Source organism: Rhagoletis pomonella, unplaced genomic scaffold, assembly GCF_013731165.1.
Source record: "Rhagoletis pomonella isolate Grant_MI unplaced genomic scaffold, Rhpom_1.0 Rhpom_scaffold_00006, whole genome shotgun sequence".
In the NCBI taxonomy this organism is placed as follows: Eukaryota; Metazoa; Arthropoda; class Insecta; order Diptera; family Tephritidae; genus Rhagoletis; species Rhagoletis pomonella.
In genome coordinates this window covers 43912322-43926251 of record NW_023458560.1, presented here as the reverse complement: position 1 = coordinate 43926251, position 13930 = coordinate 43912322, and the positions used below count along the sequence as shown (strand labels likewise).

The window sequence follows — 13930 nt, the reverse complement described above, 5'->3', positions numbered from 1 at the left end:
GAATCAACGCGGCCGTCTGTCTATGCTTTTAGCGGCTGTCACCTTTCCATACGTTTCTAGGTATGTCGAAATCCAGAATTATTGACTCCGCTCATAGAATGTCCTCCTTATCCTCCCTGATTGATGAACCAACGAAGGTCCTTTGAGTGATACGCTTCAAAGTTTCGATTTTAAAATAAGAATTTCAATTATAAATAATTATTACACATTTAATGATCGAAACAGATTTTTACTAAATTCGCTACAATTCGTTAATATCAAAATCTAGATACTTTAGTTGCGATCCCGTACGAGTCCGGACTAGTCAGAATCAGTCAGAATTTACTGGAAATCGATCCCGTACTCAGTTCTCTGACTATTGAAAGGACAAAAAAAGAGAGTAAATACGGTCCTCTCTCTGTCAGAAGTTACCAGTTTTAGTCCGAGAATTTTTTGCTGGTAAATTCTGGTAAATGTGTCAAACGATCAGCTGTAGTGTGTTTGGAAACCAAATTGTAAACAAAAGAAAAGTGCACTCTGCTAATTCATGTTGAAAAGTAATTAATTACTTGTTTAAGTGGATTCTAATGAATTTGAAAGTATTTTTGGTTATTTACATGTGTGAGCTAAGTGTGTTTACATACAAAATAAACAAAAATTTACAACCAAAATTTGGAGGTTATGTTGAAGTTGACAGAAGTTACCATTTTTTACTAGAAAGCGATCCCGTACTTTTCACTGTTACTCTCTCGCTCTGAGCGAATTTTTATTTTTTGACAGTTTTACTAGTCCGAGTCCGAGGAATACGGGATTGCACCTTTTACTTTCACATTTCTCATTGCCATACGTATGTATTTGCTCTCTTCACGAAAGTTATCAACAGTTAAGTATGTATGTATGTATTATAAATTATTTTAATATTGAAACAAAATTATAGTCTAACACGATTAATCCACATGCTGGCCAAAACCAAACAGGCGCTGACCATGCTAAAACTGAGCAAAGAAGGTAGCCTGGCAGAGGCTTTGTCTGTGTCTGCACGTCCTAAGTCCAACTGGTCGGCCAAATCATCGGGTACATCCAAGTAGACGCGATCAAAACCAAATGAGAAAATTAGTTTACGTAATTTCTGTACATCAACAAAATCATTCGCCGAAGACCAAATAGTGATGGAACTTTCATTCGTCTCATTAACAGCAGCCACTAGGCCATGCAGTTGGTCCAAACTGTTGGCGGCGATGCCGGCGCGCACCGGGAATGTAATTGGATGCTGTTTAGTGGTGACGTTGTTGTTCTAGTTAGAAAATGAATCGAATAAAATAAAGATTAAAATTTGTAAAAAATGCTAGTTAGATTGTAAGAAATGGAGTGGTAATTGGTTGAAATTTGGGAAAATATTCTTTTGTCTTAAGTTTGATTTTAGAGTCTGAACATTTTGCAAAAATATGTATTCTGTAAATACCATAACGTGCATTAAAGCCTTAAATAACCGTTATATTTACAGTAACACAAAATTACGGTTTCGTTAACGGCTACGTTTATGATTATAAGGCCAAATTAGAGGTGCCATAACCATAACGCCTTAGCCATAACGTAGCAAAATACTTCAGAGCTGCTTATGGTTATGGCGAAAAACTAAAATAAAATAGCTAATACCTACGGTTATGGTTATGGCTCTGGCGTTATAGTTAATATGACACCAATAATCATTTACAGAGCTGCGTGTACGTTTTATGGCTATGATATGGCACTACTAATTTAGCCTATAGGTCTATTCAATGTCAAGAAATTTTTACGAATGGTTACAAGTACTTGCAATTTTTTACTGGAAATGCATTCAATAGCCCAAAAAATTTGCAAAAGAGAGCGAATTCGAGAGCGTAACAACCCGAGAGAGCTACAAATTCTTGCTAGCAGGAATTTGCAAGCGTCAAAAAGTAAGGTTATGTTTCAAATTCAAATGTAAACAAAATGTTTAAGAGCTTGATTTAATGAAACATAATTAGTAGCGTGGGCCGAAAATCCGCTTTTTTATAATTTTGATTGGTAATAGCAAAAATATGGTTCATTATGCTCTAAAAAATATCTGTGTGAAATGTGAAAGTTTTTGGTCAATATCCTAGGCTCGCCCAAGTCCATCAAAGTTCAAGTACTAAAAAAAATTTTTCTTAGCTAACTTCGATTCTCTACAAAAAAGGTCCATATACCTAATTACGTAGGACTAATACTTTAGAAGATTATTGCAATTTTAGTAAATAATTTATTACTTACTTTATTTATTAATTTTTATTTTTTGCCCATATTGAACTTTGATGGACTTGGGCGAGCCTAAGATATTGACCAAAAATTGTCATATTTCACACAGATTGTTTTTAGAGCATAATGAACCATATTTTTGCTATTACCAATCAAAATTCCTAAAAAAAAACGGATTTTCGGCCCACGCTAATAATTAGTTTAATGTTTTATTTTTTTAACAAAGAACTTTTTTCGCCGGTATAGGGTGATTTGAATTCCGATGAAAATAAAAACATGTACTATGCGAGACTGCCCTTCACTCAGAAACGGCTGCACGGTTTTAATAAAATATGGCACTCGGACCTCTTTTAACTCTGACTAATATTTGGAATATTTTTTAAGTTTTTGAAATTCAATTTTGGGCGTATTAACGCCATGCGGGTTCACTAGTTTAAATCTAATGTATGTATATTTTTTTTAATTTTTATGACGATGGAAACTATTCCTAATTAAAAAGAGAAATTGCGCGCCAAAACTTGACCATCAGAAATTGTCAAAATTACGTTCAAAGTTTTTAGTAGATTTTCGATTTTATCGAGCATTCAAAGTTCTTACTTGTATCGTGCCGAAATCACAGACTGTTTTTTTGAGAACGAAAACGGTCAATAAACGGATTTCGTAAAATTAAAACAAAAAGTAACGTAAGAAAAATACATATCGAGGGCTTAGATTCAACACGACCCATCTGCAGTTTATATAAAAACTACTTTCTGATGTTAGAACCGATCTGAGACTTAACTGTCATCACTGGTTGTTTGCAATTTTAATTTTGAAATTTAATAGTTAATTCTTCCGACAAACGATATACAACGTCATCATCGATTCAGGTAAGTCTAAGATGGATTTTTATATAGCAATTTAATTTTTGTAGAAACTGCGGATAGGTCATATTGAATATAAGCCCTCTATGTACATACTTTTTTGTGGAAAAATAAATTTTTTTTCTAAAAAGCCATTGTTACTGCAATAGAATCGCATAGATATGCGCGTACTTGCGTTTTCGAAGTAGTAAACTCTGTAGCATCAAAAACGATGCAGACTTGTTCCGACGAAATCGCACAAGTGTGTTTATGGCGACAAACATAGCAAGACTTTATCGACAAAACTTATCGATACTTTAGTCGATATATTATGGGTGAAGGCAGAGGCTATTAGATAAATATGCGTATTAGGGTTCATCACCGAAAAAGTTGTTAATTTTATTTGTAAAAAAGTTCGTTTTTAGTGGTATTTTCAAATACGTCCAGCTCAAGTAAATCTTAATATTTTTCTGAAATACTTTGACAGAAGTCTAAAGATGTAATTAATTGCATATTTCCATTGGAAAAATAGTACCATTTTTTTATATTAATTGTGATGCACCTTAATGTAAACATATGTGTACGTATGTTACTTACTTTGATGGCCACCAACATCTCATCGATCTCACGCTCTGTATAGTAGCCCTCTGTGTAATTGGCGCCCCAAAGTGTTGTCCAGCCGATCGAGAGTACGGCAGTTTCGAATTTTGCGGCGCCGGCGAAGAAACGCTCTGGATCAACTGGCACCGTATTAGATTGATTAACGGGTCCGCTAATGATATCAGCATTTAGCCAAACAGGATGGGACATCTATGCGAAAGATTTACGAAATAAAACATTTTTTTTTTTGGTCGAACAGTTTTACATACATATAAAAATTCAATTAATATAAAAATTTTATATGTATGTACGTTAGACCGTACCAGAAGAAAAAACTTCGCTGTTCACGGCTGAGCCTTAAAGTATTTTTGCAAGGCAATTTCGAAAAATTTTTTTTTCTGAACCTTTTTATATTTTTCGTCATATATTCGGCATTTATAGTCCGATCTTAAAGAATGATATATCGATGTTCTTTTTTCGTGGAGTTAATTTTTTTTTTTGTTCTAATGTTCATTCACCATTAGTCAGGGGTGTACGGCGAACTTTTTTGTTAGCTTGTAAAGTGGTACGGTCTAATGTAAATGGGTAAGAATAGTAAAAAATGTTTGAAAATAATTGAGTATGTATTTTATTCACATAAATAATTGCTTCCAAGAGCCCTACAACTCCAATAGTAACACCTTACTTCGTCTCCACATTTACCAATGGTATCAATTGACTTAAAATATCCAACGAGCCTTCGAATACTTCAATTGACTTAAAATCCAATTTCACGCCCTTCGCATCATCGACGTGCTCTTCATTATGCTCCAAAATGCGCAACAGGAATTCCAATAATGACAAGTCCGAGGAATTCGCTGGTGGATGAGCCATCACCGGCAATTCATCGCCAGTGTTGTTCAGTCTGCCAAGCACAATATCAGCCTCAATCATATTGATGTCGCCTGAAAATTTATTTCTTAATGAAAATAAGCATAGATGCATAAACCATTAATTAATAAATTAAAATTTTATACAAAATTTATTTACATGTATGCATAAAAGCATTTAACTTACTGAACCACAATTATAGGGGCCCCAAGCGTGTGCGCAACCAATGAAAATTCAGTTGCGTATACGACATGATGTCCCGGCAGCTATGTATGTATGTACCAGGGACGTTGCGAAAGTGAAATTTTAGACATCCGCGTATGCGAATGCGAATGCGAATGCGAATGCGAATGTCAAGTATTTTTAAGAAAAAGGTAAATTAAGTTATTTAGGTAAATAAAAAATGGAAAAGTTAGTAATTTTTAATAATGTTTATTTTATTTATTACTTGAATTGAAAAATTGGATCATTATATTTAATAAAAAGTAATGAGAATTGCATTGGGGCTGAAAATATCGGATGTATCCTCCTAACTTTCATCCCCACTTGAAGAATCTAGCATAATGGCGAGATCGTAGCTTAAACACCGCTTACAAGCCAAACCAGATGTGTCAGATTTTTCTAAAGCTTTTTAAAAAGAATTCTTCAAGCTCATGCGTTTGGCTATTTCAGAATTTGGGGAGCCTGTAACGTCATCAGCGTTTTTTGATTTTAGTTTTTGTAATTAATTTTTAATACTTTCTTCTGTGACTGGTTTTTGCTTACAGCGAGCTAAATATATCGGTGGATATATGGAAAATAAATTATTATTTTCCAGGAATGAAAACTTTGAACAAAATTCTTTTTCAAAGCCGTGGCTGCCAGCCGAATCGGATCAGAATATTGTTATTTTTTTATATGCATTTGAATTATTGGAATCACGGATGATGGGGGGTCTCAGATAGTTACGTAATTCTTACCTAATTAAAGATCAGACTTATAGCTTTTTAATTATTTAAGCATCGATTTCCTATTGAAGGAGCTTACTCTTTGACTTTAAACAGCAAAGAACGAAGACGTAGGGAGAGAGTTTTACCACAGAAGGTTTTAGCCAAGGATTCAATGTACATCCATATGAAAAAATATTGCCCGACAAGTAAACAAAATTACTTGTTTTGAAATGTTTGCTAAAAATAAATTCCCCAAAAGAGCCCCATTTGCAGTGGCGGATTTGAATATTTGTCACCCCTAGGAAATTCAGAATTTACCGCCCTTTTTGCGATAAGAAAAATATTTTGAGGTAAAAGTACCAGTTTTGGAACGATGAGCAGTAAATAGTAATATTCAAATTTATGTTATTTTCTATACTTTTATTACAATTTAAGATGAAAAAAGGGTATTTGCCTCAAGTAAAGGTTTTCAACTTTTAAACAAAAGCCATCATCAACCAACATTTTTCACTTGATAAGTTATAATCACAAAAATACTACAGTAGTATTTTTAAATATAATCATTTAAATAATATCAAAAAAAGCTTGTTGCGAATGCGAATGTTAAAATTAATGCGGAAGCTCCGCGGTTGCGAATGCGAATGCGAACATTCGCAACAACCCTGGTATGTATGTACATACATATGTATATAGCACTTACTCTCGAGCGCCTCGTAAAGTTCTTTCTGGCTGTTTACCGCATGCGCCCACGTGATAGCGGTTAGATTTACTCTGTCTTCTACAGACATAGTGATGATGGGCATATGATGACTTGCAGAAATCGGTTGCTCGCCGTAGTAATGGAAGATGTTAGTGTAATTGTCGCTCTGCGCCTGCGTCGCAGGAAAAGCATTCACATTAACATTGCAGTTGTTAGTTGCTGTAAAAACAAAGTGAGTAAATAAGCGAGATGATTTTTTTTTTTTTTTTTTTTTTTTTAAACAGGTAGTATGATTACGATGCCAAATGCTTTTATGCAATGATAACTACCAATGCATAAATGTTTAGACCATTTTAAAATCATAGAAAGCAATTAGAAATGAGTACGTGTATAATGCCTAAAATAAATTATTATTAACAATAAAGCAAGGCATGCACGAATTTATCATTAAAAAAATAAATAATTTGCGCTTACATTTTGCTAAGTGTTTTACCGAGCTTCTCCTCCAACTGATATTATAGCACAAATGGAGGACCTACAATTTTACGCCGCCTCCGAACGGCAAATGATTTTATGAGAAACGTTTTCAAGGCATCAATACACTGGGAGGTTTCCTATCGCCTGATGTGAGCCCAGGTCCTACGGAGTGGCGATATACACCTGTTGTGTTCACAATTCAATGGAGCCTTCAATTTTCACTCAATTGGATTAATTGTTTTTAAATGAAAGCTAATCAAATTTTCAAAAGACCTGTTGAGCCCAATTTTCGAATTTTTGGTTTTTTGTATTAATTTTTTTTAGTGCAAAGTGCAGAAAAAAAAGCAATTTTGAAAAAGCTCGATTCTCCTGTTACAGTTAATAAATGTTCCGCAATAAAAGCTAGTTGAAAACAATTGTAGGGTTCTCCCAAAACGAAAAAAAAAAATTTAAAAAAAAACTTGATATTTAATAAAAAAAAATTGAAATTTTATAATAAAAATTTCACCAAAATTATTATTTTTTGTTTTTGGTTTTTATAAAAAAAAATCTAGGTATGCAGTTTTATAGATCATTAAATTTTAGTATAATAAAGTGCAAGTTGCAAGTGGCTAAGAGTTCGCGTTGATTCTTAATAATATAACAAGCGCTCGAAATGTTAGCGAAAAAATTTCCAAGTAATGGGAATTATTGCGTAAGGTGTTATTGCATGCACCCCACCCATGGTGGGTGAATATATATTAATTAGAGTGAGAAGAAAGATTTTGACACTTCCTTATTTGAAAAATTGCTTATCAAATGTGATCATAAGGCAGCCGAATGTCAGAAAATAACGCGAGAAAGCTCTTTTATTACTTCACCTGTTTATTGCGCCATTCACCCCACCTGCTTGTACCGAATATACGTTCAAATTTAGAAGTCTGAGAGTAGGTAAAATTTTACATATTTTTAGATCACTATTTCGTACCACATGTTCGCTTCGCCTTCGTAAACGAAATCCACAGTTCGGGTATAGTGAAGTAAGTGATGATAATGCAGGAATTTTAACTGAAGATAAAACTCAAAATAATATTATCTGTGTCAAACGTAACAACATCGCAACGGAAATGGAAAAAGTCGTGACTAATATTTTTATTTTTAACCGACTTCCAAAAAAGGAGGAGGTTATCAGTTCGTCGGAATATTTTTTCTCAGAGGTGGTCCCATACTAATCTGGTTAAGATCCGATCAGTGGATCATGAGATATATATATATATATATACTTTTTATATGAGGGTTGAAGTCGGTTTTTTTTTGCTAAAAATTACTTGTTATTTTATAAAATGACGTGGGGAGTTTTAATTTAATGAAATCCATCATATAAATAAAAAAGGGATTTTTGAATTTTTTATTAGTTATGACTTTTTGCATTTCAGCGATGGTGTTTGTTACGTCTTTTTGCTTTTCAGGTGGCGATATGAATTATATCACCGCATGGTCGGCGAGCCAGCTGACATACGCTGAAATGGCATTTTAACGATTATTTACAAACAATTCAATTAACAGCTGTTCAATTTATACCTTTCCATATATATTGAATACATGTGTATATTAGACGGTACCAGAAAAAAAGTTCGCCGAACACCTTCGAATCTAAAGTATTTTTGCAATGCAATTTCGAAAAAAAAAATCTGTTCCCCGAACAGGGGTCGCCTTTTTACATTTTACGGTGACACCTAAAATTACTACTTTTTAGTAGTTCTACTAGAATAATCCGACTACAAATTCCGAAGCTATGATGAAAATTTTCGTGCCCATAAATCCAGAAAAAAACTGTTGATTTTATGGTTTTATTCTTTTGAGTTGGCTATAAAATGATGTTTCAGCTATCGAAATATGTCCAAGACGGGTGCCGACCTTTTGTACCTGTTTGTATGTTCAATGTGAAAGTGAGCGCCAAAAACCATAGGGGAAATCGACTTTAATTCTGTAAAATGAGTTTTTCTTCTGCAGTTGAATTCTATATACATAATGAGGTTGTTCATACTTGCCTGGTTATCAGGTTATCTGGTTAAAAATTATTATTGTGTAGTGTATTTTATTGTTGTAAACTGAATAAAAAATATACCGCATAACCTGCTAACCATGCAAGCGTGAACAACCTCAATGTATAATTTTAAAATTTTTAATATGCCCAACTGACTAGTATTTAATGAAATATTCAAGTGAAATTTTTACTAAAAAAAAACTTTAAAGAAAAAGATATAAGTCATTTACAACCTATTTCACCAAAAGAAAACGTATGTTTATTTCAAGATAATTATATTTTATACTGTAATAGGTACTAAATATTGAATTCGACCGTTTCCAAAATTTTGTTTAAGACGCGATTTCGTAACAGAAAATATCGAACATTTTTCTGAAGTTGATTTTCTAATAAATTTATTCCAACCAATTTCGTGTAAGATATATGTAAGGTATGATTATAATTCAAAAAGTTTTTTATTTTAGAAATTTAAATACAAACTTAAAGGACCTAATAAGTAGTACTAAATACTACGTGAATTTAATAAATATTTTACAAATTAAACACATTTCTTTTAATTTTAGCTGCCATATTGGATCGGTTATTTTGTTTTGGTTATTTTGACTTCAGATTCGAATTTAGCGACCTCAAAACACCTTGTAAACCTGAATTCATGCAAATATGCTAAATTTTGTTTTAATTCATAGGGATGTACGGCGAAATTGTTTGCTGGTACGGCCTAATGTGCAGGGTTATTCGAGTGGAAATATGAGTAATGAAGCGAAAAAGCTGTATGTATATGGAAATAAAAATATGAAAAAATTGTTGACGATGAGAAAACACTGAGCCTTCTGGTTTAAGAATTCATGCATACAACTACGTACATATACATATACTTGTATCTATGTAATTATATACCCTTCCCACACACACAAAAATTTTTCAAAAATAATTTACAAAATATTGCTTTCTTGGTATATGTAAATAAATCCGAAAATTACAATTTATTGTCGTGAATTTTTTTAATTTTATTTTTGAATTTTTTCATATTGGTATTTTTATGAATGACCACAAGTGTTTGCTTAATGAATGAGAAAAAGCGTGAATTTAAAATGTATTTTGTTTTGCATACTTTACCAAAAATAAACAGTGCAATTAAACACACAAATAGGCTGTTTCCTAGCCATTTTGTACGGCGTTCACTATGCTCAAGCATTTTACGGATTTTATTTAAAAAATTTTTGCTAAAGTTTTTCTAGGAGTGGTTAGTAAAAAGATCTTTCAGAAATGTCTTAAAAAAATGAGCATAAAAGTAAAAAATACAGAATTGTATAAATAAATGATTAATTAAATCATAAAATAATTAAAATGTTAGTAAAATTTTAAAGTTAAATATGTCCTACATATGTATGTATGTAGAATGATTATATTTTTGAAATGATTTTTGAAGGGAAATATTCTTATTCGATGGTGAGACTTCAAAATAAAAAATATGGGCCCCCTATTTTCGATGTTTTTCAGTTCAGTGGGGGGTGACAGAGGAAAATTCCAAAAAGTGGACTTTTCTGTGTATTTTTGGACGACTCTATTGCACATAACGACGACTCTAATGGAAACCATTTTTTTTCAGTTTTCAGAGTATTCTGAACTGTAAAGAAATTTTAAAAAATTCGTAAAAACTCATCCGATTTTTTGCCGAACTTTCTAAAATGAAATGAACTGTGCATACTTCGATTCTTTTATGAAATTTTGGAAGAAAATCGTTAAAGCAATGAAAATAATGCTGCAATGTGAAGAACTTCTTGCAGAATTTTTTTATTTATTTTTCGTACAGAAATTTCTTAACGAGTTCGTGTCAACCCCTTCGTACAATTTTCCTTGAAGATTCGTAAAAAAAATCATTACAGAAACTCCTAAAGTTTTCGTTAAGATTTCGGGAACTTTGGTTTGCAGGGTATGTTCATTTACATACAAACATACATTTCTATAGTATGTGTATGTTTTTGCGTGCATATGTAAGCGTTTGTAATTAATTCGCCGTTAGTAAAGCCTCACAGTGTAACTTTTGCTATGCAAAATTTTAAAATATGTATGTGCATACAGCCAAGCACTGGATGTTGTAATAACAAAATAGGGTGTGTCATTTAAAAAATGTTTTTTTACTAACGGGTTTTTTTTTAATCATTCAAGTTTTTTGTCCTTTAATACCCAGTGGAAATACGGCATAACCAACGATGGTGATGAAAAACGGCTCTCGTGAAATAGGATAAGGCTGAGCTCATTTCCCGAACGGTCAGTATAATTTAATTCCCGAAAAATTTTGGGCGATCGGTTATTATTCCTCGGCGACAATCGTTTTAAAAATTTTCTGCTCTTGTTACACTGTGCGCTGGAAGAATTTACATACATAAATATTTACATACATGCATATGTATGAACATTAGAGTGGTTCAAAATTGCATGTGAAAAAGTAAAGTCGGAATTTTAATGCCGCCACCCCTAGGATTGTTCTATACCGAAAAAACAACTTTTCGTAGAAATAGTGTAGAATTCTTGAAAATCTAAATTTTTTCAAACTCGGTTCCTATCCAGTAGCTCGTTTCTGTAACTATTCTCTACCGATTATTTCTCTACTGGTAGAGAATAAACGCCATTCTCTACTACTCATTAGCAGTAAAGAACAAGGCGGCGAATTCATATCTCAATTCGCCTTGGTAGAGAATTGTTACAGAAACGAGCTACAGGAGATTCCCAATAACAATACCCAATTGTTTATTTAACCATTTTTTTCATGGTAATTATATTTTATAGGTCCGTCAACACCCCCAGAAAAGGCAATGGGGGACCAATAAAAAATCTTTTATATTAAAAAATGGTTAAATAAACAATTGAGTATTAATACTGGAAGTCTCCTGAAGAGAACCACAGTTTTCCGATCGAAAAATATTGATTTTCAAGAATTTTATGCCATTTAAAAAATACATGGAAAACTTTGATCGCTTTGAGCACTCCCTATAGGAGTATACAGGGAGGGATTTATAAATATTTTTTGATTTCAAAATAAAAAAATAGGGGTATATTTTTTCGGTTAAAATTCCGACTTTACTTTTTTGGACCACTCTAATGTACATATGCACATATGTATGTATATGAATGTGTACTTTAATTAAAAAATTAATAAACAGAAATATTGTATGCTCAGCAAAAGCGCATTTCTAAAATCAAAGTGCGAAAACTATGTATGTATATACATACATATCGTCGTTTAAAGTACAAAACCGCGTATCGTCATTCTGCAAAACCGCGTAACTGACATTTGCTGCCAAAGATTGGATTTGCTCACACAAGATCTTGGCCCAAGCCTTATCCATTCGTCCAGAAGCATACTGGCCAGAAATGCGATTTCTTTATTAAAAAGAGAACCATTTTGAAATATGAGTGCTTGTACTATCTAGAAAATAATTTATGCAATCTCACCGCGGTTTTGCATTTTGTTGATACGCGGTTTTGTACTTTAAACGACGATATGTATTTGTCCAATTGGTTTCGTTTTGTGCTATATTTATTTGTAATCGTTTGTAGATACATACATATAGAGCTTTAGTCAGCTAATGACTGTTATCGGGTTTGGTAGTTATAGATTTATATCTACATAGTACATACATATGTACATACATAAGGCCGTACCACCTTACAAGTAAGAAAAAAAGTTCGTCATACACCCGTAAGTTTAAAGTATTTTTATAAGCCAATTTCGAGAAAACAAAATTTGCCTAACCTAGGTCGCCTTTCTAAATTTTTCGATAACACTTATGTATGTACATATGTATTTGCATTCGGCAATACACAATTTTAAATAACTCTACTGGAATAATAAAAAACACCTGTTTAGCAAAAGTTTAATGATATTTGCAGAGCTTAAATTTACCGGTATTAGGATGGTACGTTAGGGCGATAAGAACTGGAATAAAATATGTTACCCTCGAGATAAAAACATCGATGTATCATAGTTTGAGCTCCGACTATAAATGTTGAATACCTATATAACAAAAAATTGTAAGGTTCGAAAAAAAAATCGAAATGGCCTTTGAATCGAAATACACAATTCCTTAGAAAAAGTGTCATGATCTTCGGCGAGCTTTAATTTACTGGCATAAGGGTGGTACGTTAGGATAATAAGAGCTGAGATCTGGTGGCTAAGTACTAGAACGGGGTACTTGAACTTTGAACCAAAAAAAAATGTGTCCCCTTGAGACAAGCACACCGATTTACCTATCATACGTTCCCACGACAGTCGGGTCTACGTAACCGGAACGACCCAGATTTATATCTGGCCAAGGACTGTCACTCCAACAACACTCCCCAAAATCTCTTTGGGGAATTTGTATGCTGTTACAACAACAACAACCTATCATACTTTAAGATCCGACTGTAAATGTCGAATATATGTACATACATATCAAAAACAAAATTAAAAGCAACTCCTATACTCTAAAGTCAAGACTCAGGGCGAAGAGCGAACTTTTTTTTCAGGTACGGTCGAATGTACATATGTATGTATGTAGATATCGTGCCGATACTCAAATAAAACATACATACATACATACGTACATACATGTATTTTTAGATACACACACCCTTATTATAGTAGTGAGGGGCTAGCAACAATTTAGCCTTATTTCATTTTATCAAATAGTACGGAAAGATTTAATGTAGTTGTAGGAAGTTTTTCTTTTAAATAAACATAACACTTTAAAGTTTATTTAATTTAAACAATAACTAAACCGGCGATAGCAAATTAAATTAGCATGCACTAAAAGGCTTTAAGTTTACACAAAGACGAATACATACATACATACGTTTTTACGCTTAGCAACTACAACAAATTAAAAAATATATGTATGTATATTATACACTCTGCATATCGTCTATTAGTCTGCCACTTTTCAGATCACCATGCGATTTTAACCTTTGTGCGAGTTTCATTTTCCAATAAACACAAATAACTAATATGTACATACATACATACATACGTACGTATGACTCTTTATTACACAATCGATGATTGCATTATTACAATCTCTTCATTAGTTAAGTCACCTAATGTTTTTAATAAATATTTTTCAACTAACACTATTTTCTATTGTTCAGCACAGCTGACTTCCCGTTTTGTTGCGAAGCTACCCTTAGCCTGGAATGTTTACCTACAAATGAATCTTTGAAATGTTTGCAAAGTTTTTCTAGTCCGTTGGCCATGCACATTGGTATCCAC

At 32.8% G+C, this 13930-nt stretch overlaps 1 protein-coding gene across 4 annotated transcripts; it reads right to left on the bottom strand.

Annotated features, from left to right (window-relative positions):
- Window positions 1–211: 211 nt before the first annotated feature.
- Window positions 212–13930, bottom strand: LOC118740778 (protein FAM151B). 4 transcript variants are annotated; one of them, XM_036472457.1, is made up of 5 exons: window positions 7514–7551; window positions 6177–6395; window positions 4380–4621; window positions 3675–3887; window positions 217–1273 (listed from the first exon to the last, which is right to left on the bottom strand). In XM_036472457.1, exons 2-5 carry the CDS (start codon window positions 6277–6279, stop codon window positions 911–913), a joined length of 921 nt encoding a protein of 306 aa, XP_036328350.1. In that variant the 5' UTR covers window positions 6280–6395; window positions 7514–7551; the 3' UTR covers window positions 217–910. The 4 variants fall into 4 exon arrangements, with proteins under 4 accessions (XP_036328351.1, XP_036328350.1, XP_036328349.1 ...); XM_036472456.1 differs by lacking the exon at window positions 7514–7551 and adding an exon at window positions 13696–13917 and having other exon boundaries at window positions 218–1273; XM_036472455.1 differs by lacking the exon at window positions 7514–7551 and adding an exon at window positions 13791–13930 and having other exon boundaries at window positions 220–1273.